Here is a 17,156-nt window from a genome sequence, read left to right as displayed (position 1 = left end):
ATAAGACAAAACTTACGGAACGTAAAATTACGGTGCATTGGTGGTAAAATAGAGGGGGGTGAAGAATAACTATTCCTCACCCAGGGTGACGAATAGTCCCCTATTTGCATAAAGTTGTAATCATTTATGTTTAAATTTTAGTGCTTTTAATTACAATTTATATAATGTGTTTGTTTTGTGTTTGTTGCACAGATTGTCCCATGCAATGCTAGGCTAGAGTTCAATGAATTAACGGAAGAGAGTGTGCCATTTGTGTGTCTTTGGGTCACTTACATCATTGAACTGTAGAAAGGACTGATAAGGACCCGTATGGGAGGCGAAGGATGGGTTCTGTTCATTACACATAACGGTCTAACCGGTGGAGAGATGACATGTTTTTCCTTGACTGGACTAGTTCCCACAATGCATGTTGTCTATCTCGCCGATTCAAACGATGATGACCCACTTCAATCTTACGTCTTCAACAGAAGAATCGGGCTCAACCATGATGAGACTGGCCACCTCCTTGACATACAACAATGCATGTTGTTCATCTTTGCCAAGTGCCTACGACAAGTACTCGGCAAAGTTTCCGCCACATGGCACCCGCCATCTCCGTCCGGTGCGTCAAGTGTCTTTTTTTTTTGCCGAGTCCCCGTGTTTTGGTTCTCGGCAAACCTAGCTTTGCCGGCAGGATTCGGGCCGAGTACCTTGGGCCGAGAACAATACTGGGCAAAGGCATCGCTGAGTGGGAAACGGCTTTCGCCGAGTATTTTCGGCACTAGGTAAAGTTGTAAATTCCAGTAGTGATTGGTGGTGTTGATGATTTTCAATCACGTTGGCTTAATTTACAGTAGAAACCGATGAACTCTGATTATTCTTCCAACTCTAGTGGGTGCGAGATTGTATCGCGAATGGTTGTATGTATCTCCAAGTAACATGCATTAACTCATTAGTCATCACACGCATGAGAAAGTTATTGGAACTATTGTTGTACTCTAAACTAATTCATCAATCTTATCCTGTCAACGGATTGTAGTTCATGGGATGCAGAAGCAAGTGGCACTTGGCAGGAAGTTGGGCGTATGAGTATCCTAATGGAGAAATGAGCACACATTCTGCTCTGTGAGTCCTTTTATTTTTTTGTAAGTACCAATTTCTGCTGTTTGCATATTTTCATATATTGTGAATCACACGGTCCATCACTTTCTTTTCTACCAACACTGTCCATCAAAATCAAAACAATCTTGATAGCCCAAATTCTGGAGTGCTGGAAATTAAATGGAGTAAGAACAAATTATCCGTGAGTTAATTGTTTCCTCTACAGTTTATGAATGCGAAGAAGGTTGCATGGAGTGAAAACTTATGTGCAAAGTTAGGCCAAAAGTATATGCAAAGTTTATATTATCGAATTGTTGCAGTCTCAATAAAGGGAACAAATCGAGCTGCAAAGGAAGTAGGATAGATCAGTTACAAAAAAAATAATACAAACTCCCAAAGACCATGATGACCCCTCCCCCCCCCCCCCAACTGTATGAATTTTAGTTAAGGATGTAACCCTGCTTTCTATTGAATAAAGAGGTTCTTTAGGAGGTCCATAAAAAAGTAACTCACAAAGGCCTGCATATCCCACGTCCTTCTGCTGAAACCATGTCCATGGCACTGCATATTTATCTTCAGAGCGAACACACTTTCAGATAAGTGACATATACAGCTAGAACTAAGACTGGAGACCAAACAAGTTAAATGCTTGTCTAGTCAGGTCGAGTTGAACATAAACGCCACTCACAAGGAGCAACTATGTACGGAGGTTCAAAGCCCTGTGGTACAATTAAAGCTAACGCAAATTAGATATGCATCGATCATGCTATAGAATTGTTAAGCAGTTAACAAAGTTATATATTAAAAAAAGCATACCAGGAAGATAGAAGAATCAGATATTGTTGTGACAATCTCCTTTGCTAATCTACAGCTCATCCTGAATGTCGTGCATTGATAGCTGGAACAGAAAAGATTGCTGATTACATCTTGGTTGATTTGTAATCTCTCCGTTGATTTAAATCTGTTGCTTTCAACATGGAGTAATGGACACGATCTCCAACATGCAAGTTCATTAGCAATTTAAGTTTTAGTGGACATATTCAATTCCACCCATCTACATACGAAGTATATAATCTAAACATTTTGTAAGGCATCGGTGGAAAAAGTTTTAAAGCTGACTTTGCATTTCACAAGATACCAGTGGTGAAAGTTTGAGTCCAGAAGTACATTTTTTTCAGAACCATTGGGAGTAAGTACTAAGTTATTTTTAACTTCAGTAGTTATGCAACATGGAGTTGACTTCATGCAGACTAAAGGTAAATCAATACAAGTTCACAAAAAAGCCGAAAAAGTGAATAAACGGCTGTGTGCATCACTTGATGCAGAGGCCGGGGGTAATCCTCCTTTTGGAAAAAAAGGACTAAAGGTAGATACACGAGTTGCCAATTTCAGTTTATTCAGAAATTCTTCATTCTCACGCGTAAAAGGTGAATACTACAAAATCATTTAGACCTTTTTTTTGATGAGTTCTAGCCAAAATGTCCTAGCTACTCTGTTGAGCAGTACCCTAGTTACATTAGACTGAAGAAAATTTTATTCGAATGGAGTATAAATTAAGTGCCGTACAAGGTATGCATTAATTAAACACCTACCTTCTTCTTTCAATATAAACTAGTATTTGGAAGAAGTTGTATTATTACTAACTTATGGTAGCAAATAAATATACGAAGTACATTTTATGTATCCAATACCTGATAGTATAACATACATGGGCTACAGGTGATGTTACCTCGTTAATAATGTACCAATCCATACTTTCCAACCCTTGAAGCATATCAATAATTTTCTTCACCGTAGGCCTTTTTGTCCGCTCAGAATTTACGCAAATTAGACCAATCTGAATGCAGGTTTTTATTTGTTGGCAGTCTGCTTCCAGAGATGTATATCCTGGATCTTTTTCCAACCTATTTCTCCATATTTGAACTTCCTGTGAAATTCAACACATTGTGGATACATTACTATGCAATGGTATTGTTATATAATGTTCTGCAAATGGATCTTTTCATCTTGAAAGTTCAAAATCATTTGTATTACTCGCTTGATGAAGTCCTTGGAAGACCTTCTGATATCATGTGGGTACGGGTACTCCCTATGCCCCGTAATTACCTCCATGATTATGACACCCAAACCGAATATGTCTGCCATAGGTGTTATTACACCTCGTAGCAGGTATTCTGGTGCCATGTAACCACTGCAACGTAAAATGAGTTGGTGAATATGAACTGACTGTCAAGAGAAAAGTAAAGAAACCATTTCCATCGTTACCAAAGGGAGATAAATAAATGAGGGGGTTCACTTACAGTGTTCCACTAGCGACTTTAGTCTGCATAGTTTTTTCATCACACAGTCTTGAAAGACCAAAGTCAGTAATTTTTGGTACAAAATTTTCATCCAGCAATATGTTCGCAGGTTTTAGATCCAAATGAATAATGGGGACATTAGATCCCTCGTGAAGGTACATGAGACCAAAGGAAATGCCCTCAATTATTTTGCAACATGTGTGCCAATCAAGTACAGAAGACATGCCTGCAACCATATACATATACAAATTAAAGAAGATCATTCAACAGATGTTGTCTCAAATATCTTGTTTCTCTATGAAAATACAAGGGCAACTTCATTCTTCGTATACTCTCCTTTTTATTCATATATAAGAACAACAATTTTTAGTAACTAATAACGTGAAAGTGAATGGTGCCCATGGTGGCATGTAACCAGCGACTATGAGCTATCAGACCCATGAAAGTATAAATGGATGGAGATGGATCATCATAAATTACATACTTAAAGGATGCAGATTAATCTTACAGACCTGATGGTACCGGGATGGACATGTCTATATGCGCTTCTTAGTCTTGTAATGGCCCATAGTGATTTCAAGTTGGGAGAGGTGCGGCAGAAGCCGTGAACCTAACAAATGATATGTAGCTCATTTAGTGGTCCCGGCCATTTTTGGGAAGTGCTCCTGAGCGCTTTATGGTTTAGGAAGCTTCTGGGTGGTCTATTTTTTTACTCCCTCCGTCTCATAATGTAAGACGTTTTCTGACACTACGGAGGGAGTACTTTTTTGTGTTTTGCAACGGGCTTTTCTAGTTTTCTAATCTGCTCTTATCTTCTATCTTTCCATTTATATTTCCATTTTTTTTCTTTTTTGCTGTCGCTGAACTTTGCAGACATTCTTTCATCCTGTGAATTTTATTCAAATTTGTGAACTATTTTAGAATTGGTGAATTTTTTTCCGTTTGTGAACATTTTTTGAGTTCACAAACATTTTTGGAATCCATGAACATTTTTTTGCAATTTTATGACAATTTTGAATTCACAATTTTTTTTCCTAATCCATGAACATTGTTTTGAATTCTGAAACATTTTTTGAATTCATGATTTTCTAAATTCATGATCATTTTTCAAAGTTCAAACCATACATAGTGGAAAAAAGTACAGGAAAAAAAAACCGTACTAGGCTGTTGGAGCTACCCATCGAGTTGTAGCTGGTAGGATTGGGCGTTCGGTTTTTATGGTTAATACGGTTTGGCTTATTCGGATTTCTATAATTTTGGTTTTGAGGAAACGACAACCGAAATAATTACACAAAATTTAGACACCGAACCATATTAAGCAAAATATATCGGTTCGGTTTGTTCGGTTAACCCAAAAACCAAATTTATGTCCACCCATCAGTTTAAGTGTCATGACTAATGAATATCAGGGTGTGCATTGTTCCTCAATGCACAAAATAACTAGTTTCATGAGGCGTGCATACAGTGACGGAGCCAGCTTCAGAAGAATGGGTGTACAGAGTTACATATTAGTGTTATCTAGTTTCAGAGATATGGACTTTGTTTTTAGAACGTATCAAGAGATTAGAACTTGAAGAAGCCAGCGAAGTAATACTGCTTAGCGGCCGGCAGGCCGGATGTCGCGGCAACCATATATCAGTGTTTGTAACGCAAATATTAGTTAAATACGACTGTGGAGAAGCTATTGGCTTGGGCCGATGGGCAAAGTGGCGTGCTGGCTGCTGAGTTTGCACTCACGGGAAAGAACCCACTTACGGACTTATCGGTTTGTTCCGTGAACTAGTAAATGAGCACGTGCAATGCACGTTCATATTAGGAAAAAATTAACTGCATGTTGATATTAGGTAGGATATCAATTGCATGTTAATTATAAGATTAATATAGGAGAGAAGTCCACATTTCAATCTCGAACTAACCACCCGGTTTACTTTACAACCCTGAACTTTGAAACCAGTCAAATTACACCCCGAACTAACCACAAGATCCAATACTCAACCCTGGTCTTGGTTTTGCTTTGGTCAAGCGGTTTTGACCGCAGTCGATGCTGACTGTGGGCTGCACCACATCAGCAGCTAGGGCTGGGAGGAGAAAAAAACGCTTGTTCTCTGGTTCGTTCTATGCGACAACAAGCACCACCTTGCCCGCCGGCCCTGCCGCCCTGCCTTCATCCGCCGCAGCGAAAGGTGACCCTGGCGGTGCACCTCCGCCACCATCTCTCCTGCCCCCGATTTTATCAATCTTCCCTCACCCATCGCACCTTGTAGCACCAACAAACAACAGCAGCTAGCAATTAGCGGCGGCATCGGGCAGCCATTAGAAGATGTGCAACACGCAAACAGGAGAGGAGAGGGGCCCGCGAGGGGCAAGGAGGAACTCGCCGGCTGGGAGAAGAGGCGATCGTGGCCAGGGAGAGGAGGGCTCATCGCTCCCGCGATTGGGGCATCAGCTACCAGCGCAGATGTCGCCACAGAGCTCTAGCAGCAGGTGACGGTGGCGCTGCTCGGGTGGCGGCGCTGCTCGGGATGAATATGACAAGGCGATGCACGAGGTGGCTGGAGCTGGCCCGGCGGTGTTCATCGGCCGCGTCCAGCGACAGACGGTGGTGCATGGGGCGGCGGCTGTCGGCCATTGTGCTGCACGTAATCCGAGGTGCGGAGGTTGAGGAGGCACTGGCGGCGAGATGTGGGAGACAGCCGTTGGTGTTCTGCGGTGTCCGGCGACATGGCGACATGCCATGGGTGCGGCCAGAGCCGAGGCGGGCGGCGCCCGCTTGAGCTCTCTCTCTCTCTCTCTGGCGCGTCGTGGGGCATCGAGAGGAGACGAGGGGGTTATCAAAAAAAGAATTATATAAAAAAAGAGGAGGCGAGGGCAGTGGATGGGATTACAGGTGGGCTGTCGTTCTTTTTTTCATGAGAACAGGTGGGCTACTGTCGCGAGAGAACAAGCCAGAGTAATAACAAGCCCTTGTTTTTAATTTTAACTCATCCCACCCCTAGCAATGCACTGCATTCAAAACCGCTTGACTGAAGTGAAACCAAAACCAGGGTTGAGTTTTGGACCTTATGGTTAGTTTGGGGTGTATTTCGACTGGATTCGAAGTTCTGGGTTGTAAATTAAACCGCGTGGTTAGTTCGAGGTTGAAATGTGGACTTCTCTCTTAATATAGGCATTGATATTTGGTATGGTATCAATTGCACGCTCAACATATTGAGAGCTCACCATTGGAGCAATTTAGGTCGTTGTATTGACATGGTTTGATGACTGAGATTAATTGGATCTGCCCCTTTAGGCTTTTTTATATTGGTATAGATATAGATATGGTTTGTCAGAGGTGGAAACCAAACGCAACACAGAACACCGAATAGTGATCGACTTTCACACCAAATTGTACAAACGAACGCCGAATAAACTGAAAAAATCAGTTAATACTGTTCGATTTGGTTCGGTTTTTCGGGTTCAAAATGCCCACCCCAGCCTGTAGGCATTGATCGGTTGGTATTTTCCGACCTACAACACATCCAGCCATTGTATATGATGGTACCGGGATTTGTACAGAGAGCGGCGTCACATATTTTGAAAAGGAAAAAAATACTATTCATAAGTTTCAATAAATAATTACTCTTGCAAATATATTTTCTCTTGTTTTCCTCTCCTAACCCTAGGTGTCAAGGACAAACTCTCCCCTTCAGACTTCACCGGCGAGTTTGTGGATTCACCTCCCCTGTGCCTGTCGCTCCTGCGGCTGGTGGCGGAGGGGAATCCCGAGGCCTTCGCACCAGTTAGTGCGGTGCCTGTGCGGATGACGGCGGTTCTTCTTCGAGATTGTCTTCTGAAATTCGATCCTCCTCGAGTTCGTCCGTCTAGATGTAGTCGACTGAGCTCCGGCGTAGATTCATGTCGTCTTCTTAGGGCAGTGACGTTAGTGTTTCTCTTCATGTGGCGAGATTTGTTGTTAGATACTTCACATCGATGGAAGGGTCGACGGCGACGACTGCGGCTCTAGGGTGCCAGTCCTTAGGGGAACGTGCACAAAGACTTCCCGGCGGTCATCGACAAGGTCAAGCTGGCTCCGGCAAGGAAGTGACGACATCGGCGTGTTGGCGGCTCGTTCTGGCGGCAGTAGTGGTGGTTTGGTGGTCTCGGAATCTTGATATAATTTTTAAAACATTTGAGATGCTTTGTACTTCCAGTAAGCTTTTATAATATAGGTCTGGTCCTTTTTGCAAAAAAAAATGGTTAATCTCATTTGCATGGATATTTATAGATGTTGTTTACATGTATGTGGTTTGTAGCCTACGAAAAAAAGTCAAAATCTTGGCCCAAAAACAATAAAAGGAAGCCCCATTTTTATACACATATCTGTCGTTCTTATGTACACCACATACCAAAATGTATATTGCTGAAGATTTGTACGCACACACTACACATTTATATGCATATGCACACTTTTTTCAGAATTTTCTAAGGTATATAAACCAAGTTTCCGGCTAACAAAAATAAAGAGCTTTGTGGAGACCGGTCTCGAGAACACATTGTTGGATTTTTACATCGATATATAAGTGGCCTTTATTACGCTCCTATATTACATCTCTCTCTTTTCACCACAGATGAGGAATCAACGGTTTAATGTCACGGGGCACACTGTCCTCCAAAGTACCCAATCCTGACTCAACATGAAACATAGAGAAACGAGAACTATTCCATATATAAATGTCATACCTGATATGTAATTGTCAAGACTTCCATTGGGCATATATTCCAAGCAAAGCAAATGTTTCGTGTCTTGAGCAAAAACGAATTTATCTTCGTAAGGCCGATATATAAGTTCTGTTTCATAGCAGTAGCCCAATAGTCGCACTATATTTGGGTGATTCAGTGTCATAAGAAGATCACCCTCATTCTCAAATTGCTTCTGTGACTTCAGCGTTGACAGCACAAGCTTCTTCACTGCAACCATATTCCCATTTCGCAGCACGCCCTGCATAAAGTATCTTATTTATATGATATACTGTATATGGTTTTGCGGATCAATTATGGATACATATTTGAAGAAAAAATATATTCCTTAACTTTATACCTTATATACCACACCAAAACCACCACTACCAAGTCTGCGGGCATCAGAGAAATTGTCTGTGATGTCTTTCAAATGTTGTAACTGTAGGTGGTATGGATTGGATCCCATCTGCATAAAAAGCTTCTTGGGTTCATGAGGGATTGTGTTTATATATACCATTTACATAAAAAAGAAATAATCCCTTTCGCCCAAATTAATTGACACAGACTTTCTACCAAGGGACCTGATTGCTATTTGTATTTTTATTGAGGTGCTTTGTACCATTGTTTCATGATATTATATTCTGGAGCCCTTTTCGCAAAAAAAAACAATTCTGCGACAACTAATATGGATCGGAGGAGTAGTATATTATTCTGTAAATATTTGAACAACTTCAAATTATATGGAATGTTTCTTTGAAAACAGAGATTGATTCCTATAAAGAGAATTTTTCATCCTTTCAGTCAGAGCAAAGAGAATTTTTCATCCTTTGCAATTTTAATAATATAATTATTTTTCCCACAATATGTTGGTTGTTGCATGATATTACTTCCATCAGTCAGAGCAAAGATTATTCATTCATATTCTGGGATTTAATTTTTGGGGTTGGAGGTATTCTGGGATTTGGATTATTGATTATGTGGATCGCTGAGAACCTTAAAATCAGAAGAGAATCGTCTGCTCAACTCTAGTTCGACTTAGCAAGACCGGAAGACATTAACGAAACGACAACATGGAATGGCAAATAAGCAAAACACGTGCATTCTACTGATGGCATCGAAGCAAGATGTGCTTGTTTAGCGCCATGTATATACCAAACTGAAAGGTTTTCGTCGGTTTGAATGGCCATCTGATAATAGGCTTGGTGTTTTGTCATCTCGTTTTGTTTTCACCGGTTCTGGCAATTTTTAACTTCCTCTATTTTTGATCTTCGAGTGAACTTGTACTTCAACACAGATGTCTTGAATATTTCGTTTAATAATATGGCTGCATGCATCATTTTGATGCAGAGGCCGGGGGTATTGCTCCTTTTTTTAAAAAAATATAGAAAACCGAAAGTTTTTGGATGGGAAATAAGCAATTTTCTCGTACTGGTACAAATCCGCGACCCCATACTGCCTGACAATGAATCTGCTGATAAGAACAAAAATGGAACTTTCATTCACTACATCAGGACACGAGCTAGCTGTTAAGATTAGCATACGCAGCTATGGTATAGGACTGCAAATCGAGGCCTTTTACGGTACACCAAAATATTTTAAGCCGCCGGTTCATTATTCACCATAATTCAGGTAGTATATTCAGATGACATGGGCACTTTTGGCAGTTCATTATTGTAAATCGAGCGGCAGCGAGAGGGAGGCCGATGGTGCTGCCATTCATGCCGCTGGCATGGTGGTGTGGGGCCGCAATAGGTTGGGGATGACACGGTGGGTGGGCTGCCGTGGGCGCGGGCCTGGACGGGAGGGTGCGCGAGAACGGGTTGCTCTCCTTCGGTCACGCAGTCACGCTGCCGGGCACGTCGCCGCTGCAGAAGCGTGAGAACATGGTGCTGGTTCGCGCCGCTTTCGTTTCTCATGATTCCTGGTTGATAAGGTGCTAGCTTGCTTAAGCTAGGTTTCAGAATTGACGGCCAAACATCAGGAGCTATATTCTTACGCAGTGTGGTTGGGTGAGCAGTTTTTCGTAGTGCTACAGTTTTGCATGGCAAAGCTCCCGAATTCCAAGTATCTTATTTGTTGGTGTTGATGGAGTCGGCGAGCAGCAGCCGGTGTCGTCGTTGCTTCGTCTACCTTCGGCGACGGCTCAACAGGATGACCGGGCCTGCCTGCGCTTGTCGGCAGCGCAACTTGAGACTGTCCCATGGGAGATGAGGGCGTACAACGGCAATCGATTAATTCTGTTTCCCTGCTCGATTGATCGTAGGCCCTAAATAGATCGTTTGACGGCGAGAGTCAAAGCACAGACGAACATTAGCAAATGACCAAGCTATCCTCGGACCAATCTTTGAGTGGAACAATATCAGTCGTTGGATCAACTTAATACTACCTCTTAAATTCGGTCGTATGATGTACCGTAAAAAATCTCCTGCAAATCACATGGCTCAGCCAGCCATGCCGTAACATAGGCGACCAATAGCAGGCAGGGCCGTTCATCTACTGCGATTAATCGTGGACTAGTATAATGGCATACCATGAAGTAGTCATACAATTGATAATAAAATAAATTGGTACTCCCTCCGTTCCATAATATAATATTATGGGACGGAGGGAGTACAAAGTAAGCTAATAATTACTAGAGGTTACAAAGGCCTCCAAAGATGTTTGTGGTTAATCACCATGCAATTATTTTGGCTGATGATGATCGATGTGATGTACATACCTGGAGAATTGAGTCTTTGGACTCATCAGGAGGTTGTGATGTTATTCTTTTAATGTCAGCTTCTAGTTCCTCCAGTTCACGGACAATATGCTCTATACAGGGCCTTCTTTTCCTGTCCACATCCACACATCTTAATGCTATCGTAATACATGTACGCACTCGTAGGATGTCTATGTCTTGTGATGGATACTCGGATGTTGTGTGCATCCTTCCCTTCCAGTTTTCGCTTACCTGCATGCAAAATTTGGATAATTAATCTCCCGTATAATGACAGTGCACCAAGATAATGTGCAAAAATAAACAAGTAGAATTGGGAGAAGTCGTATATGCTCATGGAATATATAGATGTTTTTTCTCACGAGCTCAATAAACTTTGTGGGACTGGGAGACACTTGAACATAACGGCGGTAGCCCATGTTTCCTGCCATCACTGCTATGATGGTGCTCCCCAAACTGAATACGTCAAACTTGTTTGATACAATACATTTGTCTATGTATTCCGGTGGCATGTAACCGCTGCATGATATCATAATAAGCATAACATATTGACACGGTTAGTGCAAACACAAATAAAATTTGGTTTAAAAACATCACAAGAACAAACAGCCCACTTAAACCATGCATGATAAATGTCAACTTACAATGTTCCTCTCATCGTCTCTGTTTGATACTCTTCTTCTGTTGAAGCAACACATGTCGCCAAACCAAAATATGTAATTTTGGGTGTCATGTTGTTATCCAGCAATATATGAGAAGGCTTTAAGTCCAGATGGAAAATTGGTTTTTCCTGTCCATTGTGAAGGTGATTTAAGCCCTCACATGTCCCTTGAATGATTTTATAACATGTGGTCCAATCAAGTACACTAGATTCATCTGCCATTACAAGGAAAAGAAAAGCAGAAAAATGTGTGGACGCGTCAGAACCATTCATCTTTGAAATGCAAACTAGTAGTACTAGTAATACATACCAAATTGTTGGTCATGATATAATTACCTCCAATATGCTTCTCGAGGCTTCCCCCCTGCATATACTCGAAGCAGAGAAGTCGCTCCTGTATGCTCGCTAGGACAAGTTCCCCTTCGTATTCCATGCATTTCTTGTGTGTATCATGGCAGTAGCCAATTAACCGTATGATATTTTTGTGTCGGATCTTGTTCAATTTGCGGAGTTCATTGCGGAAATCCTTATCATCAAGTCCTTGCATAGAATGAAGCCGCTTCACGGCAATCTCTTCCCCATTAAGCACCGCCTTTTAAGATCACTTGTTAGCACGACTGAGCTAGCCAGTGGTGGTATATATATTTTTATTATTGCCAAACTTGAGATATAAAAAATAGAACAGTCAGTGTCATACTACCTTGTAAACATCTCCACGCCCGCCCCTGCCTACTATTTGATCCTCTGAGAAGTTGTTTGTAATGGCTTCAAGCTGATGGAGTCTAAAACACGTACTGTCCATCTCCCCAACCACGCTTAACCGATACGATGATCTTAAATCTTCCTGAGAAAGGAAAACAGCCTGAGCTGATAGAACAGGCGTCACATTATAACATAGTAACCATCCTCTCCAATCTCCATTCCTCTGCTCTCCAGATCAAGGAGCAGCGTGGAATATGGCTAGCATGCACCAATGGCTGCCTAAACTTTGCAGACGGGCAGCTATTAACTTCTTAGGGCATCTTTAAAGCTGACCCGCAAACCACCCGCATTCGTCCGAACCCCGTGAGCCCTCTAACGCCGACATGTATTGGTTCGCGGGGCGGTCCGGACACGATTTCTCCCGTAAACCGAAGACAAAAGTAGGGAAGGTTTGCGGGAGTCTGGATCGATCCTAAACCCGTTTCTGACCGACCTGGCCCACCACAAACCGCTCCCCCCTCATGCGCATTTCGGTCAGCGCCGCTACAGAGCGTTAGTGCCCGCATTCATGCCCGGCCAGAGCGGACGCGACCCCTCACTAGCGCCAGCATTGAAGCGGCGCACTGGTCGAGAGAGCGCTACCCGCGCCTCTTCCCGATGCAGGCCACTACTGCACGTTCAAATGACACGACGGCCGCCCGTCCGTCCGTCTGCCGCCCGCATTGATGGCATGCGGTTGCCGAGGCATCTTCTCCGGCGCCACACGTCTGTCCCTCGGTCGTCCACCATTGCTATAAAAGCCGGTACTCCGTCCATAGCCGCTGTCATCCACCTCCGATCCCTCTTCACACCACTCCCACCATGGACCCCTCCCCCGCCAAAGCTCTCCGGGACGGGCTAACGTCGGACCAGAAGATGGAGATGGCCGCAATTGCTTGCGGGCGGCTGGCCTGCAGGCAACCAGAGGACGATGACGACCTAATGGCCGCCGCCGCCGATGACCCGACGCCGCCCTCATCCTCCGCGACACCCTCCTCCTCCTCCGTGCCACTCTCGCCGGTGCATTGCACTTTAACCATCGGCGAGCCCCATGCCCATTACATGGACATGGTGCGGGAGGAGCGGGAGGAGGCGTTCTGGGAGGCGCTAGCCAACAGCGGCTACAACCACCACGTCCTTCAGGAGCACCTGTGGGCAAAGGAGCAGCTCGGCGCCGGACACGGACCTAGCGAAGCAGGAGTCGCTGCTCCAGTCCTACCGCTCTGCCCGCGACATTTGCCTTGCTCGCTGGCGATACCGGTAGCGGGTGGCGGAGGTGGCGGCCGCGTCCAACGAGTGCGACGATGATGCGGGTGAGGCACTGTTCGGCGAGACCGATGACGAGGAGGATAACGCCGAGGCCGCGCCCCGCCACGACGACCACGAAGCCGGCACGACCGCCAGCGTCACTGGCAGCGAGGAAGAGTAGTGCACGGGGGGTCACCGCCGTTTGGGTCCCAAGAAGGCCTTCGCTCCCCCCTCCCGTCGATGCCAAGCTTGGTGGGCTCGACATCGTTGGCCGATTAGCCCATTGGCGGTGACGTGGAGGCGGACAGCTTCGCTTTCCGAGGCTCCGGAGGCAGAGCTGGAGAGTGTCGAGGCGGAGCTGGAAAAGACGTAGCTTCGGTTCATTGGGTTCATGGTCGGACATGGGGAAAGGGCACCGCGACCATTTAGATTCGGTATTTATTATGCCTTTAGTGCCGGACTAGCACAACTTTGTTGTAAATGTAATGAAATATGTCATGTTTATATGAAATCCAGACGTGTTTGCATGAATTTTGTCTGGTTTGTCGAAAAGGAGTTTGAAATGTATGCGGCTACGATTGGATGACGTCCTCTCACATCCGTATCCGCGGACTGGCCCCTCTGTCCACCGACGGATGCTGGAAAAAAATTGCAGGTTGCCGTTGGAGATGCCCTTAGAAAAGATTGAAACTATGCCGACCTATAAAACTAGATTTGGTAACTTGTTTGATCCTTACATAGGAAGGCGGCCAACTATTTTCCGTTCGTCCCTAGTTTATATATTTTCATTTTGGTTGCATTTCAACGATTTTTTTTGAAAGGGGGGGCCTCCCCGGCCTCTGCATGAAAACGATGCATACGGCCAACTTATTAAATAAATAAATAGGTTCAACAAGGTCTTAAAGTCTGAAAAGGATCACCCGGGAAACCCATTTCTGTTTCAAAAATGCTTGCAACATTGGGGATGGAATCGGGGAGCCACTCCCTGGTCGACGATCTAAAAGAAATAAGGGGAATTTGAGGATTTTCCCAACTTTGCTTGCACTTCTAGGAATTGCCCTTGTTTTCATTAACATTGATCTTTTACCACACCTTTGATATAAGCTTGATGATTTGCCCCTGGCAAGATGGGCCCACTGTAAAATGTGCAAACTGCTCCTGCCCTGCTCAGTCCACACCCCGAGCAATGCTACATCCACGAAGACTTACGTTGAGTTTTACGTAAATCTAAAGCGGGGAACCCTTTTTCTTAATCACAAGTTGACAACTGTCAATTTACGTAACCCTTAACGTAGGTGTATTATTATTCGTCGACACCCCGACCGAGCACATCTGGGCGGGAAGACCTGAGGCGAAGATGGAGCTCCTGCCGCCGCTGTTGCTCCGGCGGAGGTGGCTGTGTCTCTGCCTCCGCTGGCCTTGTTGCTCGCCCGGCGCGGATGAGGCGACGGCGAGGTAGCACGCGGCGGCCCGGCTCGACATACAGCCACCGGTCTGCTCATGGAGCACCTGCTTGGGGAGAGGAGCAGAAGCCGGACGGACGGAGGCACCTCGAGCGGACGTGTGCCTGGGCGTGCTTGTGTGCGTGAGTGCTCTGTGTGTGTTGTGTGCGTGCGCGATGTGTGCTAGGCTAGGCGTACGTTAGTGCTCTGCGTGCGTTGTGTGCTTGCGTGCTCTAGCACCTGCGCGTGAGTGCGTGCTCTGTGCGTGTGCTGTGTGTGCGCGTGCTCTAGCACCTGGGCATCTGGCTGTTGCTGTTGCTACTGCTGCATGCACCGAAAAGGACGCCGCTGTCCGAGCTCGCTCCCCTCGCCGAGCTCGCCATGGACAGCCACCACCGTTCCGGGCTCGGAGCGTGGACGACACCCTACATTCAGCAGCTCGCTAGAGATGCTCGGCAAGGCCGGTGTGGCCGAGGCCACGCGTCCATGAAGATGCACACGCGTCTATTGATGCTTGTGGTGCACAGCACGGTCCGCGCCGCCATGGGTGGCCGGTGTAGGAAGTGCGGCGCCTTCCTCAGAGAGCTCGACTGTTCTACTGGTGTTGCGCTTCGCCCGAGGATTTCGCCCATGGACGAACGCTGGAGCTGCGCCTCAGCACGTGTCATTGTAGAGGAGAGAGGAGGAGCAGCATCAGCTCGTAGCCCGCACCGTAGCATGTGGGGAGGAGCGCAGTGGCTTACGTCGGAGCGTGGGAAGAGGAGCAGCAGCAGCACAGCACGCCAGCAAGTGGGCTGCGGGACGAACAGATAAGGAAGAAGAGCATTTGGGTCATCCAAATTGTAGTGTAATCTCAAACCGGATAGAAAGGGCAAATCATCAGTTTTAGCAAACTGGTGGCAAATGATCAATTACAAGGAAAAGAAGGGCAAATTCGAGAAGTGCAAGCAAAGGTAGGGCAAATCCTCAAATTCCCCAAGAAATTAAGCATTAAGCAAGATGACTAACCTGGCAAAACGCTGAAGGAGATCAATCGACTTGTTGTTTGCTCTTTGGAGATGTGGATCACACCCCGCAGCAGCAACCAAGCTTATACACCATAGTTTAGATCCGGCTGGCGGGCAGGTAAGGTAAACGCCTCGTTGGTTGCACGAAATAAAACGTATAGTACTAGCCAAACAACGTTGACTTGGGCCCAATCATATAGAGAGGGGTCCGTATTGTGCGGAAGGCGCATGTGAGGCCCACATGTTTAGCCAATATAAGATCATCTCCAATAGAAATACTGTTCAGAACTTCCAATCAGGAAAACTAAACACTACAATACCACACCCTGGCCATTCGGGCGTCGGCACACGCCGCCGGCTCCCCTATTGTACTTGTGTTATTATATTGGCATAGGTTACATCATGTGTCCATCCCTCATATTATATAAGAGGTCTAGGGTATAGGTGTCTTATGAGGACACGACTACATACCCTGTCTACAAATAGTTTAAATCCACGTCCAACTGTGATCTACCTTGTACAAATATATTCGACACAATTTCAACATGTTGTTTATCTGATTGTTGCTCGTTCCTTAACAATTATTGAAGCACAGTTGCGGACGGGGACTCATTACAAGCTTAATCTTAGTCATATCTTCAAGTTCGTTGAATCGGTACATCAAATCCTCAAACAAAGCCAACGTAACCCTATGGTTGTAACCACCTGCAAACTACAATGATTTACCTACCATAAGACCCGGACGCAGCTGTTACAAACCATTGGTTGCATTTGTGTTTAAAGTTTGAAAGAAATCACAGCCATCGAGGTGTAGCAGCCTGGGAAGTGTGAGGACAAACGGAAAGAGACGGGCTCGGAACGAGGAAGTTGTGAAGGACAACGAATTAGTTAGCCAAAACCAATGGAGCAAAGCTAGATCAACGCCCTAAAAATGATAAATCCATATAAGTTGATAGAAAACTCATTAATTTCTAACCAGGTGACTGACACGTCAGCATAGTGGTCGGGGCACACGGATGCGGCACGAGTAAAGTCTGTTTTAAACCTTAAACTCGTAGAGCTCGTTGGAATCGAACAGCAACGTCTGAATCCCTGAAATTGATACCCTGACCTTTATAATCCCGGTCAAAATCCACCCTGGACAAGTTTGGCGCACCGGGAAAAGATCCATCCCGCACGGGAACACATTCTACTCTCACTGGCACCCCTGCCCCACATACCATGTCCATCTCTTATCCCGGT

The 17,156-nt window shown here is 45.0% G+C and overlaps 1 protein-coding gene and 1 long non-coding RNA gene across 2 annotated transcripts; both read right to left on the bottom strand.

Annotated features, from left to right (window-relative positions):
- Positions 1-1,546: 1,546 nt before the first annotated feature.
- On the bottom strand, positions 1,547-3,336 carry LOC123497303 (uncharacterized). Its single transcript, XR_006670967.1, has 4 exons — positions 3,115-3,336; positions 2,810-3,007; positions 1,897-1,978; positions 1,547-1,799 (listed from the first exon to the last, which is right to left on the bottom strand). It is a non-coding gene; the product is annotated as an uncharacterized lncRNA (long non-coding RNA).
- A 40-nt stretch (positions 3,337-3,376) lies between these two features.
- On the bottom strand, positions 3,377-8,738 carry LOC109752444 (cysteine-rich receptor-like protein kinase 10). Its single transcript, XM_020311341.4, has 3 exons — positions 8,458-8,738; positions 8,100-8,358; positions 3,377-3,606 (listed from the first exon to the last, which is right to left on the bottom strand). Exons 1-3 carry the CDS (start codon positions 8,614-8,616, stop codon positions 3,377-3,379), a joined length of 648 nt encoding a protein of 215 aa, XP_020166930.3. The 5' UTR covers positions 8,617-8,738.
- Positions 8,739-17,156: the final 8,418 nt, after the last annotated feature.

Source organism: Aegilops tauschii, chromosome 2, assembly GCF_002575655.3.
Source record: "Aegilops tauschii subsp. strangulata cultivar AL8/78 chromosome 2, Aet v6.0, whole genome shotgun sequence".
NCBI classification, from domain to species: domain Eukaryota; kingdom Viridiplantae; phylum Streptophyta; class Magnoliopsida; order Poales; family Poaceae; genus Aegilops; species Aegilops tauschii.
This window is presented reverse-complemented; position numbering and strand designations above follow the sequence as displayed.